Source organism: Mustelus asterias, chromosome 5, assembly GCF_964213995.1.
Source record: "Mustelus asterias chromosome 5, sMusAst1.hap1.1, whole genome shotgun sequence".
Classification (NCBI taxonomy): domain Eukaryota; kingdom Metazoa; phylum Chordata; class Chondrichthyes; order Carcharhiniformes; family Triakidae; genus Mustelus; species Mustelus asterias.
In genome coordinates, this window is record NC_135805.1 from 83,644,535 (window position 1) to 83,668,385 (window position 23,851).

The following is a 23,851-nucleotide window of genomic DNA, read 5'->3' on the forward strand; positions in this document are numbered from 1 at the left end:
GCCCTCCAAGCCTGTGCCGCTCATTGGTCCAACTAGACCATTCGTTTGTATCCCTCCATTTCCAGACTGCTCATGTGACTATCCAGGTAAGTCTTAAACGATTTCAGCGTGCCTGCCTCCACCACTCTACTTGGCAGCACATTCCAGGCCCCCACCACTCTCTGTGTAAAAAATGTCCCTTGGATATCTGAGTTATACCTCGCCCCTCTCACCTTGAGCCCGTGACCCCTCGTGATCGTCACCTCCGACCTGGGAAAAAGCTTCCCATTGTTCACCCTATCTATACCCTTCATAATTTTGTACACCTCTATTAGGTCTCCCCTCATTCTCCGTCTTTCCAGGGAGAACAAGCCCAGTTTACCCAATCTCTCCTCATAGCTAAGACCCTCCATACCAGGCAACATCCTGGTAAACCTTCTCTGCACTCTCTCTAAAGCCTCCACGTCCTTCTGGTAGTGCGGCGACCAGAACTGGACGCAGTACTCCAAATGTGGCCTAACCAGCATTCTATACAGCTGCAACATCAGACTCCAGCTTTTATACTCTATACCCCGTCCTATAAAGGCAAGCATACCATATGCCTTCTTCACCACCTTCTCCACCTGTGCTGCCACCTTCAAGGATTTGTGGACTTGCACACCTAGGTCCCTCTGTGTTTCTATACTCTTGATGGCTCTGCCATTTATTGTATAACTCCCCCCTACATTAGTTCTTCCAAAATGCATCACTTCGCATTTATCTGGATTAAATTCCATCTGCCATTTCTCCGCCCAATTTTCCAGCCTATCTATATCCTGCTGTATTGTCCGACAATGTTCATCGCTATCCGCAAGTCCAGCCATCTTTGTGTCATCCGCAAACTTGCTGATAACACCAGTTACAACTTCTTCCAAATCATTTATATATATCACAAATAGCAGAGGTCCCAGCACAGAGCCCTGCGGAACACTACTGGTCACAGACCTCCAGCCGGAAAAAGACCCTTCAACTGCTACCCTCTGTCTCCTGTGGCCAAGCCAGTTTTCTACCCATCTAGCCACCTCTCCTTGTATCCCATGAGCCTTAACCTTCTTAACCAATCTGCCATGAGGGACTTTGTCAAATGCCTTACTGAAATCCATATAGACGACATCCACGGCCCTTCCTTCGTCAACCATTTTTGTCACTTCCTCAAAAAACTCCACCAAATTTATAAGGCACGACCAGAGGCATCATTTTTTCCAAATAAGTTTTGGTTTCAATTCGAGGTTTATTTCCAACACTCCAATCAAATTCTTTTGATTTTCATTTCATGAAGTCTTTCACTCTGCATGCAGGTTTTCAAACTTTGTGTTTAGAATTTAAATTAACTTTTTTTGCCAGAATCAAATTGAGAGATAAAGGTAAAATAAAAGTTTAATTTAATCTAATTTTTAGTACTTCACATTTGAGGTCTGAAACAAGGCTCTATCTTCCTCAGCTTATCCCATTGTAATCAGCTAGACAATATCTACCAGCCCTCACTCCACATCCCGCCACCTTGCACTGAGAGCTATGCACATAACCCTATTGGTCACTCAGCTCCATGCCCTGTTCCATACACAATCATCAGCATCTGTCCTGCGCAGTGGCCTCAGTTGTAGCTCAACTGTTTGAATTAGAGATGCGGGTAAAGTGCAGACAGGGAGAGTCTTATTATTATTGCTCTAGTTTTTGAGGAATCGCAAATACTTTAAAAATGGTGGGCCTGACCAATTTTTGCCGGTGGGGGAATGTGAATCACACGAGGGGAAATCTGAACTCGACAGGGCCATTTGAACTTTTTGGCAGTTGCAAGGGTCTTAATCCACAGTGTGGAAGTCACAACTTGATGGAAGGAGATGAAAACATTCTTGAATTGAACGTATACCAGTCATGGTCTAAATTTTTTAAATCCCCACTCATTATAAAAAAATAGGCTGCAGTGAGAGTTTAATTTAGAAAAAAAACACTGTCAGCTGGACTGCTTTGACTGACAGGCCATCTGCTGAAGATTAGAAAAAAAATAACAGCTGGAATTCTCCAACCTTGCCCGTGGCTGGGATTCTCCAGTCCTGCTGCAGTGCATGGAGATTTGGCTGAGTGCCAAATTCTCTGTTCTCGCTGTCAGTGGTTGTAGGGCGTATGATAATTGGAGAATTCCTGTCAACATCTGGTCATACAGTCGTACTAGAAGTCTTTGTTTACATCTCCTCAATATTATTGTGTCATGATTAATGCTTGGCTGAATTTTAAAATCTACATTTTTCTCAGTAGGGGATTCCGGATCCATAATTTGTTTGACAGTTTGAAGAGCTTTAAAAGGTTTAGCTATCATTGATGTTTGATCCAAACAGAAGTTTATTCCTGAAAAAATACGTGCTGTTGAAGCTTTTCATCTTGCACTTACTAGGAAAGTTCAGGTATTTGAATCTCGGTGATGGTGTGATGCCAGGTAAGTAAGGCATACATCCCAAAGACTGGATCAAACAGCACATCCCTTCAGTTGTTTGCAAAAGGCAAAGGACTAACCATACTCAACCAGTCCACTAAACTCAATATTAGATTTGATTCCATGGTTAGACAATAATTGCTAAACAATCCTGATTTTACTAAATATCCCACAAACAACCAGTTTACGATTATCAGACAGGTTAAGTATGGCTTTCATGTGCTAGAAGCTAAATATATTCACATACAGGACCTTGTCCTTTGTAAACAGAAAGAACATATCCATGCATCACGCCTCCCTGCAATTCTTCATGAGCCCCACCCCCACAAATCCCTCTTGCCATCACTCCTCTGTGGCTTGGGGTCCAGCAATGATTCTGGTCTTCAGTGGTGGTGCTATCATTCAACAAAGCTGCAACCTCTGACTGACCAGTCACTCTAGGTAGATGGGACTTGTGCTCCCAGGGTCCTTGATCCCAGAGCAGGCCTGCCACAATCTTGATAAATGCTTGAATGGCACATAGAGGTGATGCAGGGCTCAAAACAGCTCTTCAGTTGGCAGCCAAGAACCCCATCACCTCCATTAAATATTTCTCCATGAATGGGAGCTTTTTCATTGCCAAGTGTGTAGGAGTAAGAGGTGTATTAGATTGTTAGAAAGTTTTTTTCATCCCACCATGGCTCCTGGGGTCTGCCCCTGGTGGATACTGGGTGAGCAGGACAGAGGTGGCATGGTGAGTATCAGGGGACAAGGAATATAACTATCTGGGATGGGTTGGATGGGGTATGAGTTGGCATTAAGTTGCTTGGGGAGTATGAGGCGTGGTGGGTGGGTGTCATGAGTTTGCATTGTGTTGACATCAAGTAGTCATGGGGGGGATGAGTGGGAGTGTGGGTGACTGTGAAGGGTGAAACTTTGAGAGCCTAACAGCTTCTGAAATAACAAGGATGAAATCCCAGAGAACTGTGCTGTGCCTTCTAAATCAACCTGCCTCAGCACTTACCCGCTCTGTGGCTGCGTATGCTCTGCTGCCAGGGCTGGCAGCTCAGACTCCATCCTGCACCCATTGTCCAGAGTGAAAATCATATGATTCAGGATACTTTTTAAATAGAGGCTGGTTAGGCAAAATCGGAAAATTTCCTGCCTCAGTAGTCAAAATCTGGCTCATTATAGAAGATTTATAAAAATCAGTAGGTGCACCTTCACTGCACTCCCTCTATGGCAAGTTTATCCTTTCTTAAATAAGGAGACCAAAACACAGAATACTTCGGCTGTGGTCTCTCCAATGCCCTGTACAGCTGCGGTAGGAAATCCTTGCTCCTGTACTCAATCCTCTTGCAATGAAGGTCAACATACCATTTTTGCCATCCTAATGGCTTGCTGTACCTGCATGTTGGTTTCAGTGACTAGTGTGCTACAACACCCAGGTGTTTCTATGCCAACATTTCCCAATCTATCATTTATTTCGTAATGGGTCAGATCTCAAATAATGATGAGACGGAGTACAGGAAAGAGAGAATCCTCGGAAAAGCATCCAGTATAATCAAGGACCCCACACACTATGGACATATTCTCTTCCACCTTTTTCCGATGGGAAAAAGATACAAAAGTCTGAGATCACGTACTAATCGACTCAAGAACAGCTTCTTTCCCTGCTGCCATCAAACCTTTGAATGGATCTACCTCATATCAAGTTGACTTTTCTCTACACCCTAGCTATGACTGTAACACTACATTCTGCACTTTCTCCTTTCCTTCTTTATGTACAGTATGCTTTATCTGTATAGCACACAGGAAACAATACTTTTCACTGTATACCAGTACATGTGACAATAATAAATCAAATCATTTCAATAATATTCTGCCTTTCTGTTTCTCCGTCCAACATGGATAACTCCACATTTATCCTTATCAAACTGCATCCGTCATGTATTTGCCCACTCACTCAACTTGAAGCCTCTTAACATCCTCCTCATCACTCACATTCCCACCAAATTGATGTTTTCATATTCTGATTATTGAAGATGGACTGTCACAGAGAAGTCCTCTATACATATTTTTCCTGTTGTAACTATCAGACTTATTCCCCTTCCTTCCCACTACACCTTCCCTCTTCTCTGCCAGAAACCAACAACCAACTATGATCTCCCACCACCCCCCACCTGCCCACCGCTCCCCAATCAAGATAAGAATGTATGACTTTAAAATGGTGACTCAATTACTTCTGTACATGGAGATCCAAGGACCTCCACATTCATCTCACATCAGCCAAGAACTACAATTGGGCTGGGCTCCTCATGTGAAGCTCCATGCCTGTTTGACCGGTTATACAGAAAATGGTTAGAGCCTTCAATATGTTTCCCAATGATCAAATAAAATCAGAAGTGAGAGGCAAACTGGATTTCCAATTATGCATTTCTTGGCATTTCGTAGCGTTGTGATAAGCCAGCTTCTAGTGTTCTTGCATCTTTTAGTTATATCATTGGTACAACATATATTAATTTAGAACATGTTTGTACATTTTACTCAATGGCCTTTTTAACATTTTGCAAAATCAACCTAATACGATTGAGCAGATTATTGAACTGATAAAAATATTCCATTCTCTGTCACAACAATTCACTGTAGCATCAAATGAGGTTTAATTATCAGTCCCTGCTGCAGCTTCCGAGGCAGATAGCATCATAAAATACTTCCCAGAGCTAGTTACTAAACATTTCCGTTGCTGTTCATCAATTGTTCTTCAGATAAAGGTGAAAGTTATTTCAGAGAGCCTAATTGTTATTCATTGTTTGTGAACACATCATCTGGATACCAGAACTGTTGAATTTGTATCTAAAGAACCATTCAATTTGTCAGAATAAGGTTATAGGGGAAAGAAAATGTCTTTTTCAACAACTGGAAAATAAATAATTGTAGATGAATTCCTTAGTCATGGTTTGTTTTGCAAATAACAGTAACTGGCTTGACAAATAAGATTGATCCATTTGCTTTAAACTCGAAAACCAACCTACATTCAACCCATGTATCAATCAACCATAGATTACACATAATAAGAAAAATGCAGCAAAAATCAAAAAGGCAACTGGATAGAGAAACCTAACTACAAGCTTGGTTTGAATGGGAGTTAACTATTCACCATTATAGGTTCTTTGCAAAGGGGTCAGGAAATTTAATGTTTTAAAGTTTATTTATTAGTGTCACAAGTAGGCTTACATTAACACTGCAATGAAGCTACTGTGAAATCCCCTAGTCGCCACACTCTGGTGCCTGTTCGGGTACTGAAGGAGAATTTAGCATGGCCAATGGGCCCGATTTTACCAATCAGAGCCTAAGGGCGGGATCCGGGAGTAATACAGATCCGAGCCCGGAATCCTCTTTGCAGCGTGCCCATACGCGTTTTGCCGGCTCCGGCCCGATGCACGCTGTCGGCGGTGCTTAGCGCTGGCAGACCGATCTGAGTTGTGAACTGCGCATGTGCAGTTCGAAAAAAATCCAAAGCAGCGCGCCCGGGCACGAAATACAAAACAGCAGAGAGAGCAGAGAGGAGGGGATGGGGGACGGATGGACTTGGGAGAATCTTGCAAACTGCAAATAATGTAGCATCCTCTTTGTGCTGCCTAATTATCTATGGGAAAGGTAATTAGACTACAGTGTCCTGGTGAGCAAGTAGTGACCTGTATAATACATTTGTGATCTGTAACTGGATTGTTGATGCTCAAATGTTCAGAGGCCTGTGGTGAACTTGGCAGAATTGTTCCCGTGGTGAAACTTGGGTTGAAATAAGATTCAAGGAGATTACTACGTCTGGGAAACCAACCATAGTGAAAAGAAGCTTGTATTGGCAACTCTTCTCTCACATGCCATGGCAGATGTGCCCCTACTTATGAATGTGACTTGCATGGACAACGTTGGGTGCAGCTACTCTGCCTCTGGAGCAGCCTTGGATCCTTTGTCATCTTGTTTTCATCTGAACATTGCACAGAATTAGAGGAATCCCCTTTGGTGACAAGGACACCAAAACTGTACACAATACTCCAGGCATTGCCTCAACAATGCCCTATACATTTGGAGCAAAACATCCTTTACTCAAATCCTCTCGCTATCAAGGCCAACATACTGTTTGCCTTCTTTACTGCCTGCTTTACCTGTGCGCTTACTTTCAGCAGTTGATGCACAAGGACTCCAAGGTCTTGTTGAGAATCCATCTCTCTCAATTTACACCCATTCAAGTAATAATTTTTCTATTAATGCTACCTAAGTGGATAACCTCACATTTATCCACATTATACTGCATCTGCTTTGCACATGCCCACACACTGAGCCTATCCAAATCACGCTGAAGCATCTCTGCATCCTCCTCACAGTTCACCCTCCCACCTAACTTTGTATCATCTGAAAATGTGGAAATAATACATTCAGTTCCCTCTTCCAAATGATTAATATATAATGTGAACAGTTGGGGTCCTAGCACAGATCCCTGTGAAACCCCACTAGTTACTGACTGCCAATCAGAAAAAAATCCATTTGTGCCAACTCTTTGCTTCCTATCTGCTAACCAGCTTTCTATCCATCTCAAGACATTACCTGCAAGCTCATGAGCTTTAACTTTACATGGTAGTCTGTTATGTGAGACCTTGTCGAAAGCCTTCTGAAAGTCTAAATAAACCACATCTACTGGTTCTCCTCGGTCAACTCTACTAGTTACATCCTCAAAAAATTCCAATACATTCATCAAGCATGATTTCCCTTTTGTAAATCCATCCTGACTTTGTCTGATTATACCGCTGCCTTCCAAATGCCGAGTTATGAAATCCTTGATGATAGACTCCAGCAATTTCCCTAGTACCAAAGGTAGGCTCACTGGCCTATAGTTCCCTGTTTTATCTCTGCCTTATTTTTTGAATAATGGGAGCAGATTGGTTTTGTCTTAAAGGTTACCTGGGAGATGGATGGAGTCAGTAACGAGGGAACGGAATTTGGAATGGAGACCAAAAATGACTTTGGTCTTCCCAATATTTAACTGGAGGGAATTTCTGCCTATCCAATGCTGTATGTTGGGTAGCCGTCTGATAACATAGCAACAGTGAATAAGTCAAGAGTGCGGTGAGGTAGAGCAGAGTGTCCTCAGCTACATCAGGTAAGACATGAAAATTAATGCTGCCCTTTCAGAGGACATTGCCAAGGGACGGTCTGTAAGTAAGAATTAGGGCCATGCACATCAGAAGTAATGATCCAGAAGGGACAGAAGTCATGTTTTTAAAAAATTAATTCACGGGATGTTGACATCACTGGCTAGGCTAGCATTTAGTGCCTATTCCTAATTGCCCTCGAGGAGATGGTGGTGAGCTGTCTTCTTTGACTGCTGCAGTGTCTGGTATAGGAATGGGATTCCAGTCACAGTGAAGGAACAGCACTGTATTTCTTAGTCAGGGTGATGTGGGGCTTGGAGGGGAACTTACAGTTGGTGACATTCCCATGTATCTGCTGCCCTTGTCCTTTTGGTAGTACAGGTTGTGGGTTTCGAAGGTGCTGTCTAAGGAGCCTTGGTGAGTTGCTACTGTGCATCTTGTAGATGATATGCATTGCTGCCACCGTGCATCAGTGGTGAAGAGAGTGGATGTTGGAGGTGATGAATCGGCTGCCAGTTAAGTGGGCTGCTTTGTCCTGGATGTTGTCAAGCTTCTTGAGTGTTGATGGAGCTGCACCCATCCAGGCAAGTGACTGATTGATCATACATGAAAGTCATTTCATTCGCCTCTATTACCATATATTCAATTTCCCTCCTCCACGAAGGTCCTCATTTTTGTGGGAATGTGGGTTCATGGCTTCTGAACAAAATGGGCAATTATCACGGGCGAAGTAAAACAGTGAGGGTTGACAAGCTGTTCAGCTGCAGAGATATCAAAGTCAAACCTCCTCTAACTCAGCACTCACTTTTGTGCAGAGCACATGATCAGAGAGACCTCACCTGAATTTTCCCCTGACTAGTCTGGGGTTGTTCAGGCTGGCTTATTTAACCATGCTGCTGTCTCAGCCTTGTTAAGGTAACAAAGTAAGAAGTTTAACAACACCAGGTTAACGTCCAACAGGTTTATTTGGTAGCAAAAGCCACAAGCTTTCGCAGCCTTAAGCTCCTTCTTCAGGTGAGTGGGAATTCTGTTCACAAACAGGGCATATAAAGACACAAACTCAATTTACAGAATAATGGTTGGAATGCGAATCCTTACAGCTGATCAAGTCTTAAAGGCACAAACAATGTGAGTGGAGACAGCATTAAGACAGGTTAAAGAGATATGTATTGTCTCCAGACAGGATCGCAACAGACACCTCCAGACGCTGAAAGATGCCCTCATAAGAACAGGATATGGCGCTCGATTCATCGATCGACAGTTCCGACGTGTCACAGCGAAAAACCGCACTGACCTCCTCAGAAGACAAACATGGCACACGGTGGACAGAGTACCCTTCGTTGTCCAGTACTTCCCCGGAGCGGAGAAGCTACGGCATCTCCTCCGGAGCCTTCAACATGTCATTGGTGAAGATGAACATCTCGCCAAGGCCATCCCCACACCCCCACTTCTTGCCTTCAAACAACTGCACAACCTCAAACAGACCATTGTCTGCAGCAAACTTGTGGTGAACCATCGTTGGTTACCACTGTGGGGTTATTCCAATGTTGCTGTTGGGTTAGGGTGTTGACACTGTGGGGTTGTTATAATGTTGTTGTTGGGCTAGGGTGTTTACACTGTGGGATTAATATACCTGTGGTGGATGCTGTTATGGCACATCCCGGTCGGGCCCCGCCTCCTGGGAGAGGTATAAGACCCTCTGCTCAGGCGGGACCCCTCCAGTCTGGAATGGTGTACTCGTGTTTAGATAGTTCCATTGTTTGTCAATAAAAGCCTTCAATCGCTGAAGCCTTGTACCTCGTGCTTGATTGTCGCGCATCAATTTTATTGACAAACACGAAACTCTCGACAGTAAAGAGAGTATGGAGCAAATGCTGAAACCAGAGCGTCTGACGCTGGACCCACGTGCGGTCGGCGCCTCTAACACCTTCGACCACTGGCTGAAGTGTTTCGAGGACTACCTGGCAGCCTCTGCAGCAGTTACTACGGACAACGACAGACTCCAGGTCCTCCATGCGAGGGTAAGCGACACGGTCTACCTCGCGATTCGTGCGGCCACCACTTACCCGAGGGCCATCGAGCTCTTGAAAAAGCGATACACGAGACCACCCAACGAGATCCACGCTCGTTACCTCCTCGCTACACGACGTCGGCAGTCGGGCGAAACCATGGAGGACTACGCCAATGAGCTCTTGCAGCTTGCCAGGGGCTGCGACTGCAAAGCTGTGTCGGCTGAGCAGTACATGTACGACCTCGCCCGAGATGCGTTTGTGGCAGGGGTAGGGTCTTCGTACATCTGGCTCAAGCTGTTGGAGAAAGGGAATCTCAACCTGACACAAGCGATGGAGATGGCTGAGATGCTGGAGGCGGCGTCGAAAAGCTTGGCTCTGTATCCAGAAGACCACGTGGAGACAACGTGGCAGGAGCAGGCACAAATCCCTCCTCGCCCCACGGGCTCGCGCTCCCATATCGACCCGACGACGGCGGCAGCCCCAGGCGGCCCGCGGTGCTATTTTTGCGGAGGAGCCAAGCATCCACGGCAACAGTGTCCAGCTAAAACGGTGATCTGCAGTCAGTGCGGTAAAAAGGGGCACTACGCGAAAGTCTGCAGATCGAAGCCCAAGAACGGCAGTGCAGCCTGTGACCCTCCAGAACGGAGACAATCTCCATCGGCGTCGCAGTACCCACGAGGTCCGACCACGTGCGAACCCAGGACAACGCCATTGTGGCTGGCGGAGGAGGAGGATGACCACCAGGAGTCGCTACGCTTGGCGCCCTCACCCACGTGCGATTCATGGGGGCGGCCATCTTGGTCGACGACGACCAGGAGCGACCAGCAGGGGTCCTCAGCATCAACCTCGGCTGCCTGCAGTGACGTCCAAGGGCCAACGGTGGCGCGATCACCCTGGACCAGGCAAAGCATCACAGGCTTGACTGTTCAATGATGAACATCAAGGTAAATGGTCGTACTGTGTATTGTCTGTTTGACAGTGGGAGCACCGAGAGTTTTATTCACCCTGACACTGCAAAGAGGTGTGGACTCCGGGTTCTACCTGCCAAACAGACAATTTCTATGGCATCACGGTCCCGGTCTGTACCGATCCAAGGACGTTGTGTGGTAACTCTGGAGGTGCAGGGCACAATTTACGAGCGATACAGGCTCCTTGTGTTGCCGCATCTTTGCACGCCAATTCTCCTCGGACTAAACTTTATGGTCCACATGAAGAGTATGATCCTACAGTACGGTGGGCCACTCCCTTCGCTGGCAGTAGGGAATCAGCCGCAGCCTCCAAATCGTCCAAAGCGCCCCGCATGCAATCTTTCCACACTAAAGATCACCACACCCTCTTTATTTAAGAATCTGGTACCAGGCTGCAAGCCCATCGCTACTAAAAGTAGGCGTTACAGCGCTGAAGACCGGATCTTCATCAGATCTGAGGTTCAGCGGCTCCTCAAAGAAGGGATCATACAGCCCAGCGCTAGTCCGTGGAGAGCACAGGTCGTGGTGGTTAAAAGCGGGAACAAACCCCGGATGGTCATCGACTACAGTCAGACCATTAATCGTTATACGCAGCTGGATGCGTATCCTCTCCCGTGCATATCTGATATGGTCAATCAGATTGCGCAGTACCGGGTGTTCTCCACCATAGACCTTAAGTCCGCCTACCACCAACTCCCCATCCGCCCAGAGGACCGACAATACACGGCTTTTGAGGCGGATGGTCGTCTGTATCAGTTTCTTAGGGTTCCATTTGGTGTCACCAATGGGGTCTCGGTCTTCCAGCGTGCTATGGACTGAATGGTGGACCAGAACGGGTTGCGGGCTACCTTCCCGTACCTGGATAATGTCACCATCTGCGGCCATGACCAGCAGGACCATGACACAAACCTCCAGAACATTTTGCGCACTGCGTCTCGCCTGAATCTGACCTATAACAGGGAGAAGTGTGTATTCCGTACGCGCAGGTTAGCTATCCTGGGATACGTGGTGGAAAACGGGGTCATCGGCCCTGATCCAGACCGTATGCGCCCCCTTACTGAACTTCCCTTGCCCGCTAGCGCAAAAGCACTGAGGAGATGCCTCGGCTTCTTCTCTTATTATGCGCAGTGGGTCCCCAACTACGCGGACAAAGCCCGTCCGCTCATCAAGTCCACGGCTTTCCCACTCACGCCGGAGGCCCAATTGGCCTTCAAGGCTTTGAAAAGCGACATTGCGAAAGCCACGATGCACGCGGTGGATGAATCCATCCCTTTTCAGGTGGAAAGTGATGCATCGGATTTCGCCCTGGCCGCCACACTAAACCAGGCAGGCAGGCCCATCGCGTTTTTTTCCCGCACCCTTCAAGGTCCTGAAATTCGGCATTCAGCGGTGGAGAAGGAGGTCCAGGCTATTGTGGAGGCCATCAGACACTGGCGCCATTACCTGGCGGGGAAGCGGTTCACCCTGATCACGGATCAGCGATCCGTGGCGTTTATGTTCAGTAATACGCAGAGGGGCAAGATCAAGAATGACAAGATCTTGCGGTGGAGAATTGAGCTCTCCACCTATAATTACGATATTATGTATCGTCCAGGGAAACTCAATGAGCCCTCGGATGCCCTCTCGCGCGGAACATGCGCTACCATGCAGGAGGACCGCTTGAACGCCCTCCATAATGACCTGTGCCATCCTGGGGTCACTCGGCTCTACCACTTCATAAAAGCCCGCAACCTGCCCTACTCGGTGGAGGATGTCAGGTCAGTAACGAGAAGCTGTCGGATTTGCGCGGAATGCAAACCGCACTTTTACCGACCTGACCGAGCACAATCTTTACCAGCCTGGTTGACGTACCCAGGACCCGTTCTTCTGCGGCGACATGTAAGGGCCCGCAAGTCCGACCCCTTGGTCGAACCGGTCCAACTCCTCCACGCCAACCCTCAGTATGCCTATGTGGCATATCCTGACGGGCGAGAGGACACAGTCTCGATTCGAGACCTGGCGCCCGCAGGGGACGTAGCAACTCCTGTCGCTCCCATACCCCCTGTCACGAATCCCCTATCACTTATTTCTTCCCCGGACGTGGCGCGGTCAGCACCGGGACCAGTGCATAACAGTTATACTCCCATGTACAGCTTGCCTGAGACTCGGAGATCGGCGCCACCACAGAAGGTACCGGGATCCCCTGCACCACCGCTTCACCAGGGTCAACCGGCCCGTGAGTCCTCGAGGGGACAGCCGGATGCTGTTTTGGAGAGAACGCCACCGCAAGCACCTGCTCCGGTGTCACAACCGGTGTTGAGGAGATCACAGCGACGGTGCGGTCCTCCAGACCATCTGGACTTGTAGATTTTTTTTTGTATATATGTAATCTGTTTTCGCACCCCGCCAGCCTTTGTTTTCAAAGGAGGGGTGAATGTGGTGAACCATCGTTGGTTACCACTGTGGGATTATTCCAATGTTGCTGTTGGGTTAGGGTGTTGACACTGTGGGGTTGTTATAATGTTGTTGTTGGGCTAGGGTGTTTACACTGTGGGATTAATATACCTGTGGTGGATGCTGTTATGGCACATCCCGGTCGGGCCCCGCCTCCTGGGAGAGGTATAAGACCCTCTGCTCAGGCGGGACCCCTCCAGTCTGGAATGGTGTACTCGTGTTTAGATAGTTCCATTGTTTGTCAATAAAAGCCTTCAATCACTGAAGCCTTGTACCTCGTGCTTGATTGTCGCGCATCAAAACTACCCAGCCTTCAGGAGAACAGTGACCACGACACCACACAACCATGCCACAGCAACCTCTGCAAGACGTGCCGGATCATCGACACAGATGCCATCATCTCACGTGAGAACACCATCCACCAGGTACACGGTACATACTGTTGCAACTCGGCCAACGTTGTCTACCTGATACGCTGCAGGAAAGGATGTCCTGAGGCATAGTACATTTGGGAAACCATGCAGACGCTGCGACAACGGATGAATGAACACCGCTCGACAATCATCAGGCAAGACTGTTCTCTTCCTGTTGGGGAGCTCTTCAGCAGTCACGGGAATTCGGCCTCTGATATTCGGGTAAGCGTTCTCCAAGGCGGCCTTCACGACACACAATGGCGCAGAGTCACTGAGCAGAAACTGATAGCCAAGTTCCACACACATGAGGACGGCCTCAACCGGGATATTGGGTTCATGTCACACTATCTGTAACCCCCACAGCTTGCCTGGACTTGCAGAATCTCACTGGCTGTCCTGTCTGGAGACAATACACATCTCTTTAACCTGTCTTAATGCTCTCTCCACTCACATTGTTTGTACCTTTAAGACTTGATTAGCTGTAAGTATTCGCATTCCAACCATTATTCTGTAAATTGAGTTTGTGTCTTTATATGCCCTGTTTGTGAACAGAATTCCCACTCACCTGAAGAAGGAGCTTAAGGCTGCGAAAGCTTGTGGCTTTTGCTACCAAATAAACCTGTTGGACTTTAACCTGGTGTTGTTAAACTTCTTACTGTGTTTACCCCAGTCCAACGCTGGCTTCTCCACATCAAAGTAACAAAGCACAGATAAGGATCAAGCCCAAGATTTTCTGTTGTGTTTGTTCAGAAATACAGGCCATTGAGTTCAATGGCTCTTCCCTGTGGAAAATTTCTATTGTTATTTGTTCACACTTTTTAAAAAAATGGCATTTTCTGAAAGATTTTCTTTACTCAATGATCGATGCTGTGAACCCAATTGGACACTAAATCCAAATGAAACTGCTATGCACAGAGCAGTGATATTTTTCATTAGTCCCTGTAGCTTCTCTGGAATTTATGAATGCCCTTGCTCCGGTCACAGTTAGATTGAGTTTCATTACTGCAACATTCAGCATCTTGTGATAATGAAAGACCTTGCCACAGCGGAAAAACTAGATGAGCACTCTGCCTGAAGAAGGGGTGGGACTGAAATACTGAAGGTCAAAGTTTGCCAACCTGCCCTCTTAGAGTTTCAAAACGGAATGAGGGTTTTGGAGGTAAAGTGGACATTAAAATCGCCAGCCTACGTGCCAGTTGCAGGTCTCAATTCCATCCCATCCTGAAGGTGGTGCAGATGACCAATATAATCCAACAAGTCAGCTAAGTCATTCCAAGGCATCGCTGCCATTCTGGGTAAATTCGTACAAAAACTACACCAAGTAGCAAACTCAGATATGGATATTTCTTAACTGAGTCAGGGAGAATGTATTTCATTAGTACATATAATAAATGTCTATTTGAAAATAAGCACTGCAAAACCCTGCCCACTTTCTTAAGACATAGACTCAAAGAATCAATGGCATTTCCAGGATCATGCTAATCATTTCAGAAAACCATTTGATTTTTAAAAGATAAACTCAGTTATATTTGGTGGTATTCAGAGTAATTGGGAGAAATTGAATCTGGTGCATTTTATTAAATCAGCCAAAGCACCACATTAAATCTCCCAGGCAAAAGGCTCTGTAACTGAGATTATAACAGAGGATGACAGAGCAGGTTGACAGCTGCAGCCTTGTAATTCAAACCCGGGATTTTTGACATGTACAGTATTGTACCCAAGGGCCTGTCGTTAACTATATATTATGAAGATTCAAGTGTGCAGCTCTTGCCTCGACTACACATTAAACCACAACTATATTCTAACACTGATACTTCAGTCCCAAGTTGCACTTTGATTAAAGCGAATGTTTCATGTGTATTGAACAAACGAATGGTTATTTTTCACCATGATTTTCCAAAATGATTTTTTGAATCATTCATGTATTTGAGTGTGATGGCAACATCTGGATCAAAGGGCAACTAGGAACAACACTGGGTGTCTGCACATATCCTGCAACCGAGCAAAGTAAATCGGGCTGTTTTCACATAAATCTGCAAAATAACTTTCTGCCAACTCAAGCTAGCCAATTGAGAACAATGGTAACAAAATCTTTAACTGCCTTCTTAGAACAAATCAGCAAACGCTGAACCAATTGAATGATATAACCCTTGATGAACGATATAAGTAATCCTTGGCTTGAAGAACCATGCTAGAAAACCATTCCAAAGCCTTTTACTAACAGATATCCTGGCTGATCTCCACAAAACTCCGTGTGTAGGTATTTGTAATGATAGAATGAATAAGAACCGAATGATCATAAATCTTTGAAACCGCACTGTGAGGATGGTCTCTTACGCAAAACTAATATCACGGTCGAGACCCATCACAATACATAGCACAAAGCCAGAGTAAATAATCAGTTAATGGACCTCACCTTTGTTCGAGCTATTTGAAGGCACCCAGTCTGTTTCCTTTAGGGTTCTGAATTGGACTCGCTTGCTTGCCCGACTTTCCCCATGCAGGCCAATGGATTGAACTTGAATCACATATTCCGTGTCTTCCTCCAAATCCCACAGCACACATGCTCGATTTGTCGTATTCACTTCACGGATCGACCTTTGCATCTGACCATCTTTCCTCTGTATCAAACAGTACATTGAAACATTAACTGATGATAAATAAGTGATATTGATTAAAGTTCAGTCCATACCTCATAGATAACTTGTGCTGTCATCTCATCAGTATATAATCTACTGGAACTAAAACTATTGCAGTCCCACAGTACGATTTGCTAAATATTGTTTTTTAACATTTACTTTTCCACAAGGTAAGAAGTCTCACAACTCCAGGTTAAAGTCCAACAGGTTTATTTGGAATCACGAGCTTTCGGAGCACTGCTCCTTCATCAAGTGAGTCGACAAGGAAAATAGTTTTATTTTAAGGGTTGCTTTGAAATCTAGAATCTCAGATCAAGTCCCAAGTATGAGAGTTTAGTTTAGTTATGGATTTAAAATCGACCTAATTTTCAGTTGAATGCAAGCTCCATTATTTAAGAGGGGAGGGAGGAAGAAAGCAAGGTCCCTCAGCCCATTTTCCAGTGCATGAGAGGGGTGCAGGGTAAAATCCCTGTGCCTGAATGACAAGGCTCGAGACGCGGGAATATTTGGGAGACACTCAGGCCTCATTTACACAAAGCGTAGGAGCTGTTGAGAGTCTGAGGCAGCTTGCCCGCTACAACCTGTCTGAAGATCAGATGCTGCAATGTTATTGGCAGCACTCAGGCATGTGAGGATGTGAGGGTACATGTCAGGTAGCAGTGTGGGTTGGAATGAAGTGATTGCAGGTAATTGGTAGCTGGCATGGTGGTGTTCCATGTTCTGAAAAATTGAAATTACGAAGAACATTTCTGCTGCCTGGCTCCACATTCAGACCAGTACATTTTAGAAATGTACATTGTTTGGTAGTGGCCTGGCTTTCCTGGCACCTGTGGCCTCAGGACAAACAGACAACAGGCACATTATTTGCAAACAAGGGAACACCCATTTCAGGTAAGAACATACATGCCGATATTTACCAACATGCAGCACCACTCTCCTCTGCTTCACAATACGATCCCCACATCCTGCATGGACATTTAGGAAGTCATTTAACATCTACAAAAGAGATGCTACACACCCAAATTTGTAGGCCCAGGACACACCAATCAAAATTAGTTGTGGGGAAGTTGCTGGTACCTATCATCACAGAAGGTTGGACAGGGGCTAAAGACTCAACTCAGAGGGATGTATTCTCAGTACACTGCTCATCGCCTTCTGATGAAGTTAGACATTATGGCTTCTTAGCGCTCCACCATGGAGCAGTGATAACTATTAAATCCTATTGTACTGAGGCTTCAGCTCAATAACTACTCCACAATCAGATGTCAGGCAACACAGCTCTTTACCAGGTCTATTTGCCCCACACTCCAAGCGTAGACTGCCAACTCTGGGCGGATCCCAATAGTTTGCCCTAACCTGAGATCACATGACCCACTTCCTTAAAGGGGCAATGCCCCAACATATATAATGGTAACCATGTTTTTCAATCAGACTCCCACCATGCAATTGGGAGCCGAACTTAAAATTCACTGCTGTTGTGCAGGTTTCCCAGGGTGAATGGGAGGAGTAAGCTGCCACCACCATAAGATAAATACCAGGCCCAATAATCCTAGTGGGCCAGGAAGAACAGAAGTGCTTCTCCGGATCTCACGAGGAAGCTGATGCCCGCTACCACAGACCTCGCTCCCTCCTACTACCCTGATCATCCAGCTTCCCAACTCTCAGTTCCTGAGACTCTTCTCCAAAAGCCCTCCACTGCGGCCTCCTGTTGCACCCTCTCCCTCCTGGCAGTACCCAGCAGTCAATCTGGTGAGTGGTCAGTCAGGAAATAGAACTAAAATGCTAATGAGCTTCTGGAACTTGCTACCACAAAGAATAGTTGATGAAATTAGCATAGATGTACTTAGAGGAAAGATAGTTAAATACATGAAGTAAAGAACAGAAGGTAATGTTAATAGATTTAGATGAAGAAGAGTGGGAGGAGGCTCCCGTGGGCTGGATGGGCTGTTGCTGTGCTGTTAACACTGATATTTTTTAGAAACCTATTGTTTGGCGTTCAGTAATGATATTCTGTAAATGCCTGTAATCATTTCATCCGTTTCTCATGTTATGCAGAGGCATTGTTTCTGACAGATGTGAAACTACCTTCTGGAGGCGGGGTGACAGTGGACGGATTGTCTTTGTTTGTGTGGATTGTGTGACTGATGCAGAATTACTAATGATGCTGATTAAGAATGTAGGGGCAATTTTCTAGTTAGTGCTCTGTCGGAGTTACTGCCAGCTGAGATTAGCCATCATCTTTGCTGCGTCTACTTTCTGGCTGAGGTCGTAGGAATTTTTTAAAAAACTGTTTAAATTTCTCATCAACAGCCAGGGAAAGATGATGATTCTGGGTTACCATGCGAGTGTAAAAGAGATGTAAATGGATAAAATAATCCAAAGGCCCCTAGATTGTGAGAATACACAAGGTTGGCAGATAATAACAAAAACACCAGTCATTTAAAAATGAGACAACGTTGAATAATAAATTGCTGGTGATCAATTCAGTTTTACACATTTCTCACAGAGCTAAATTATCCTGCCTTTCCTCCCTCCTTTCCTCCCCATTAAGGCAATGCACTTATACCAGCAGCGATCAGAGTTATTTATGGGTTGCAAAGTGGAAAAAGATGCATCGGACAGAGGCTGGGTGATCTTATCAAAACAAAAAGAAAATCAGGCCATATCAATACCATTTCCAGATAAAATTCTCCCCCTATTATTGAAGCGATCTGTACCCAGACTTTGAATAAGCACAAGGTCAGAAATACTAAACAATCCATACTAAAATAATAACACTATCTTGAAGATAAATAGATGTATATCTGTATAAATAAAACAAAATAGAAAGGATTTACCATGACTACTGAGACATGGCATTCATTAGAAACCTGCCGTAGCAGGAAGTTAAATTTGCAATCAGAGTTGGTGGCAAGCTGTGATAGTACACTGGAGCACCAAGATACTATGCTGTGATGCTGACTCCAGCTGCTATCAGCTGCAGTGTGGTAGAGTGTTACTCGCTGGAGGTCAGATAATAGAGAGATATTGAGAAAACAATTTCAAACCCCTATGGGGACAGAGGTTTGTGCTGCTTTTATGACCATTCACACCTCCTACCACCGTTACAAATCTGACCTCATACATAGGAAGGCCATCCACTCCAGGGAGGCATGGGATCGAATTTAAATTGCAGTCACCTTAATATTTTGTGCGGTTATCATTATATGATATATCTTTGCTAGTCATGCTAAGGATCCAGGTCCATTTGAGGCCATAATGTTTTCAGTGAGCCAAGAAAAACAAGAGACCCTGTCCCAGAAACCGTGAGCCTCACCCTGGCTTCCTTCCTTGCCTGATTTGGAATTTGTCATCCTTTCCCAATTGCACTTAGTTTGTTGGGACTATTTTTACAGGGGGAGTTGCTGCTGTGAGAGATGCTGGTGAGTGGTGCAGGGGAACTGCGGGGATCGGGGTAGCGGAGATGCTGGTGTAAGTAGCAGGGAAGGTGTGGAGGGAAGTGAGGGGAGCAAAACGAGGGGGGGGGAGGGTGGAGTTGGGGGGGTGTGGGGAGCAGGGTAGCAGGAGGAGCTGGTGTGAGTGGCACCAGCGCACCTTTGGTGTACACCCCCAGATATATATATGGGCTTGCAGCTCAGAAGTTACAGACCAATGTCTAACATTAGATGTGATTCTGCAATTGGGCACCACTTGCTGAATAATTCCTGGCACACTCCAGGATTGCACTAACAACCAATTTAAGATTGCTAGGCCTGCAATGTGACTCATTTACACTTGCTAGATATACATGTACTCGTGCAGGGAACAGTCCTCTACAAGCAAAAGGAATGTCCAAACATTGCAGCTTTATTGAATAAACAAAAGCATTGGGAAGAATAGATCAACGGTGCCTTTGTCATGGCAACATCTTGACAGTAAGAAGTTTAAGAACACCAGGTTAAAAGTCCAACAGGTTTATTTGGTAGCAAAAGCCACACAAGCTTTCGGAGCTCTAAGCCCCTTCTTCAGGTGAGTGGGAATTCTGTTCACAAACAGAGCTTATAAAGACACAGACTCAATTTACATGAATAATGGTTGGAATGCGAATACTTACAACGAATCAAGTCTTTAAGAAACAAAACAATGTGAGTGGAGAGAGCATCAAGACAGGCTAAAAAGATGTGTATTGTCTCCAGACAAGACAGCCAGTGAAACTCTGCAGGTCCATGCAACTGTGGGAGTTACAAATAGTGTGACATGAACCCAATATCCCGGTTGAGGCCGTCCTCGTGTGTGCGGAACTTGGCTATCAGTTTCTGCTCAGCGACTCTGCGCTGTCGTGTGTCGTGAAGGCCGCCTTGGAGAACGCTTACCCGAATATCAGAGGCCGAATGCCCGTGACCGCTGAAGTGCTCCCCAACAGGAAGAGAACAGTCTTGCCTGGTGATTGTCGAGCGGTGTTCATTCATCCATTGTCGCAGCGTCTGCATGGTTTCCCCAATGTACCATGCCTCGGGACATCCTTTCTTGCAGCGTATCAGGTAGACAACGTTGGCCGAGTTGCAACAGTATGTACCGTGTACCTGGTGGATGGTGTTCTCACGTGAGATGATGGCATCTGTGTCGATGATCCGGCACGTCTTGCAGAGGTTGCTGTGGCAGGGTTGTGTGGTGTCATGGTCACTGTTCTCCTGAAGGCTGGGTAGTTTGCTGCGGACAATGGTCTGTTTGAGGTTGTGCGGTTGTTTGAAGGCAAGAAGTGGGGGTGTGGGGATGGCCTTGGCGAGATGTTCGTTTTCATCAATGACATGTTGAAGGCTCCGGAGGAGATGCCGTAGCTTCTCCGCTCCGGGGAAGTACTGGACAACGAAGGGTACTCTGTCCGCTGTGTCCCGTGTTTGTCTTCTGAGGAGGTCGGTGCGGTTTTTCGCTGTGGCGCGTTGGAACTGTTGATCAATGAGTCTAGCGCCATATCCTGTTCTTATGAGGGCATCTTTCAGCGTCTGGAGGTGTCTGTTGCGATCCTCCTCATCCGAGCAGATCCTGTGTATACGGAGGGCTTGTCTGTAGGGGATGGCTTGGCAAACCGCACCGACCTCCTCAGAAGACAAACACGGGACACAGTGGACAGAGTACCCTTCGTCGTCCAGTACTTCCCCGGAGCGGAGAAGCTACGGCATCTCCTCCGGAGCCTTCAACATGTCATTGATGAAGACGAACATCTCGCCAAGGCCATCCCCACACCCCCACTTCTTGCCTTCAAACAACCGCACAACCTCAAACAGACCATTGTCCGCAGCAAACTACCCAGCCTTCAGGAGAACAGTGACCATGACACCACACAACCCTGCCACAGCAACCTCTGCAAGACGTGCCGGATCATCGACACAGATGCCATCATCTCACGTGAGAACACCATCCACCAGGTACACGGTACATACTCTTGCAATTCGGCCAACGTTGTCTACCTGATACGCTGCAAGAAAGGATGTCCCGAGGCATGGTACATTGGGGAAACTATGCAGACGCTGCGACAACGGATGAATGAACACCGCTCGACAATCACCAGGCAAGACTGTTCTCTTCCTGTTGGGGAGCACTTCAGCGGTCACGGGCATTCGGCCTCTGATATTCGGGTAAGCGTTCTCCAAGGCGGCCTTCGCGACACACGACAGCGCAGAGTCGCTGAGCAGAAACTGATAGCCAAGTTCCGCACACACGAGGACGGCCTCAACCGGGATATTGGGTTCATGTCACACTATTTGTAACTCCCACAGTTGCGTGGACCTGCAGAGTTTCACTGGCTGTCTTGTCTGGAGACAATACACATCTTTTTAGCCTGTCTTGATGCTCTTTCCACTCACATTGTTTTGTTTCTTAAAGACTTGATTCGTTGTAAGTATTCGCATTCCAACCATTATTCATGTAAATTGAGTCTGTGTCTTTATAAGCTCTGTTTGTGAACAGAATTCCCACTCACCTGAAGAAGGGGCTTAGAGCTCCGAAAGCTTGTGTGGCTTTTGCTACCAAATAAACCTGTTGGACTTTAACCTGGTGTTGTTAAACTTCTTACTGTGTTTACCCCAGTCCAACGCCGGCATCTCCACATCATGACATCTTGACTAATCAGAGCCAACTTGCTAACCAGTGCCCCTTTTCTCATGCTGCATAAATTGCTGTTCTTTTTGAAATTTGGCATTCTTGCATCTGTCTTGATGAGTTCTAGAAGAAAAGCTTTGACAGTATGTCTCTTTTTTCAGCAATAAACAATTTATTCTCATATAAAATGAAGGCCATGCCATTTTATTCTGTATTAATGGATCATCTTTCTTACTCACATTTGCCAATGGTTATCAGAAAAGCTGGCTTCTACCTATTCTCCAGTCAAATGATCCCCTTCAGTAGAAGTTCTCACAGCTTTCTCTTCAATAAACCTGGCTGCCTTCATGCTTCAGGAAGACTCTGTGCACCTGTCTTTGAGTTTCATCCCTTGTTGGGCACAGCTGGAGATGGAAGGCCCATCTCCTGCGCCACCCCACCCTCATTACAATGGGTGCCAATTATTCATAGGTTACCATGAAAAGCTAATCATTGTACCTGTACAAAGCATTGTACAAACTGTAAGGGAAGAACATTAAAGCTAATTCATTAACACAGTGATATGCTATAGCCTCATAACCCTCTGCTTAAAAAAAAACTTGCATGAATTCTAAGTGCTTTAAAACAACATTGTTTTTTGAATCCTTTCCTTTGTGGAGAAAAATGTTGAAAAGATCCCAAAGTACAAGTGTGCAAAAGGCTGATGCTGTGCTTAGCAAGTGCCCAGGGAAATGTAGAGACCTCTCACAGTTGGGAGTACATTAGTTTCTGTGGTGCTTCTCAGATGGAAGTTTGGAGGAACCCCCTCGGGAAATAGCCATTCGTAGCTGTTTACCCCACATCTCCCAGGATTCTGCTGATTTCCCATTGATGCTATTGTAGGCAGTTGGAAGAATCCAATGGGAATTTAGATCATATCCAATTAAGTTCAACAGAATTGGAGCATCAGTGTTCTCTTATATAAGAAAACGATTTGTCTCAGCAAAGGTGGTCCAAAATAAGGGCTATTTTAGTTGAAAGGCATAATAAATTGTTTTGATATGAAAAATGGAATTCCCTCATATACAACAAATCCAAATCTTCAGCTATTCAGCAGCAACGACCCTACAATTTGATAACCACCCACAACTTCCGGAACGTAACATTTGTGATTGTTAAGTTGCAGGAGTGAATTCAGCTCTCTGACATTGATAGCAATGAAAACTGGCACTTGCTGAGCAAAACCGCATCAAGCTGCAGGTAATGGAATCTGCTGAGATTGTGTAAACAGCAGCCAAGAAGTGAAATGAGATTGTGAGGCATTACCAGTTGTGAAATGGCATAACCGATGATAACATCTCCTTCAGGAACATCCCAGGATACAGTGGCAGAGTTGGCCTTCAGGTGACTGACAGTGACATTGACAGGAGCTGGTGGTCTATCAGCTGAAAAATACAAATCAATCGTTGACGTTAATACCTATTTTCCCATGCAACTGTCAACAGCTGGACAAATTTTTATCTTAGTAACTGGTGGCATGTTGACATGCTCATTCATTGCCAGATGTAAGATGCACACTGTTAATTTTGTGATTATAAAGGTGAGGTTTTACAGTTAACTTACTTCAAATCAAAGTTTTAACTGTATTTTTCTTAGTCCTTCGAGAATCATTTTCTACTATTGTAATGAGACATATATAAAATGGGTTTCTATCAGTGCTGTTCCCAAAAAGGACGTGACAGCTGAGC

The 23,851-nt window shown here is 45.7% G+C and overlaps 1 protein-coding gene across 1 annotated transcript in view; it reads right to left on the minus strand.

Annotated features, from left to right (window-relative positions):
* Nucleotides 1-23,594, minus strand: part of LOC144493651 (fibronectin type III domain-containing protein 4-like) — a 112,167-nt gene extending 88,573 nt beyond the window's left edge. The window contains 2 exon segments of the mRNA XM_078212933.1: nt 15,824-16,028; nt 23,430-23,594. Coding sequence (XP_078069059.1) covers nt 15,824-16,028; nt 23,430-23,594 — 370 coding nt within the window.
* Between the last annotated feature and the right edge of the window lie 257 nt (nt 23,595-23,851).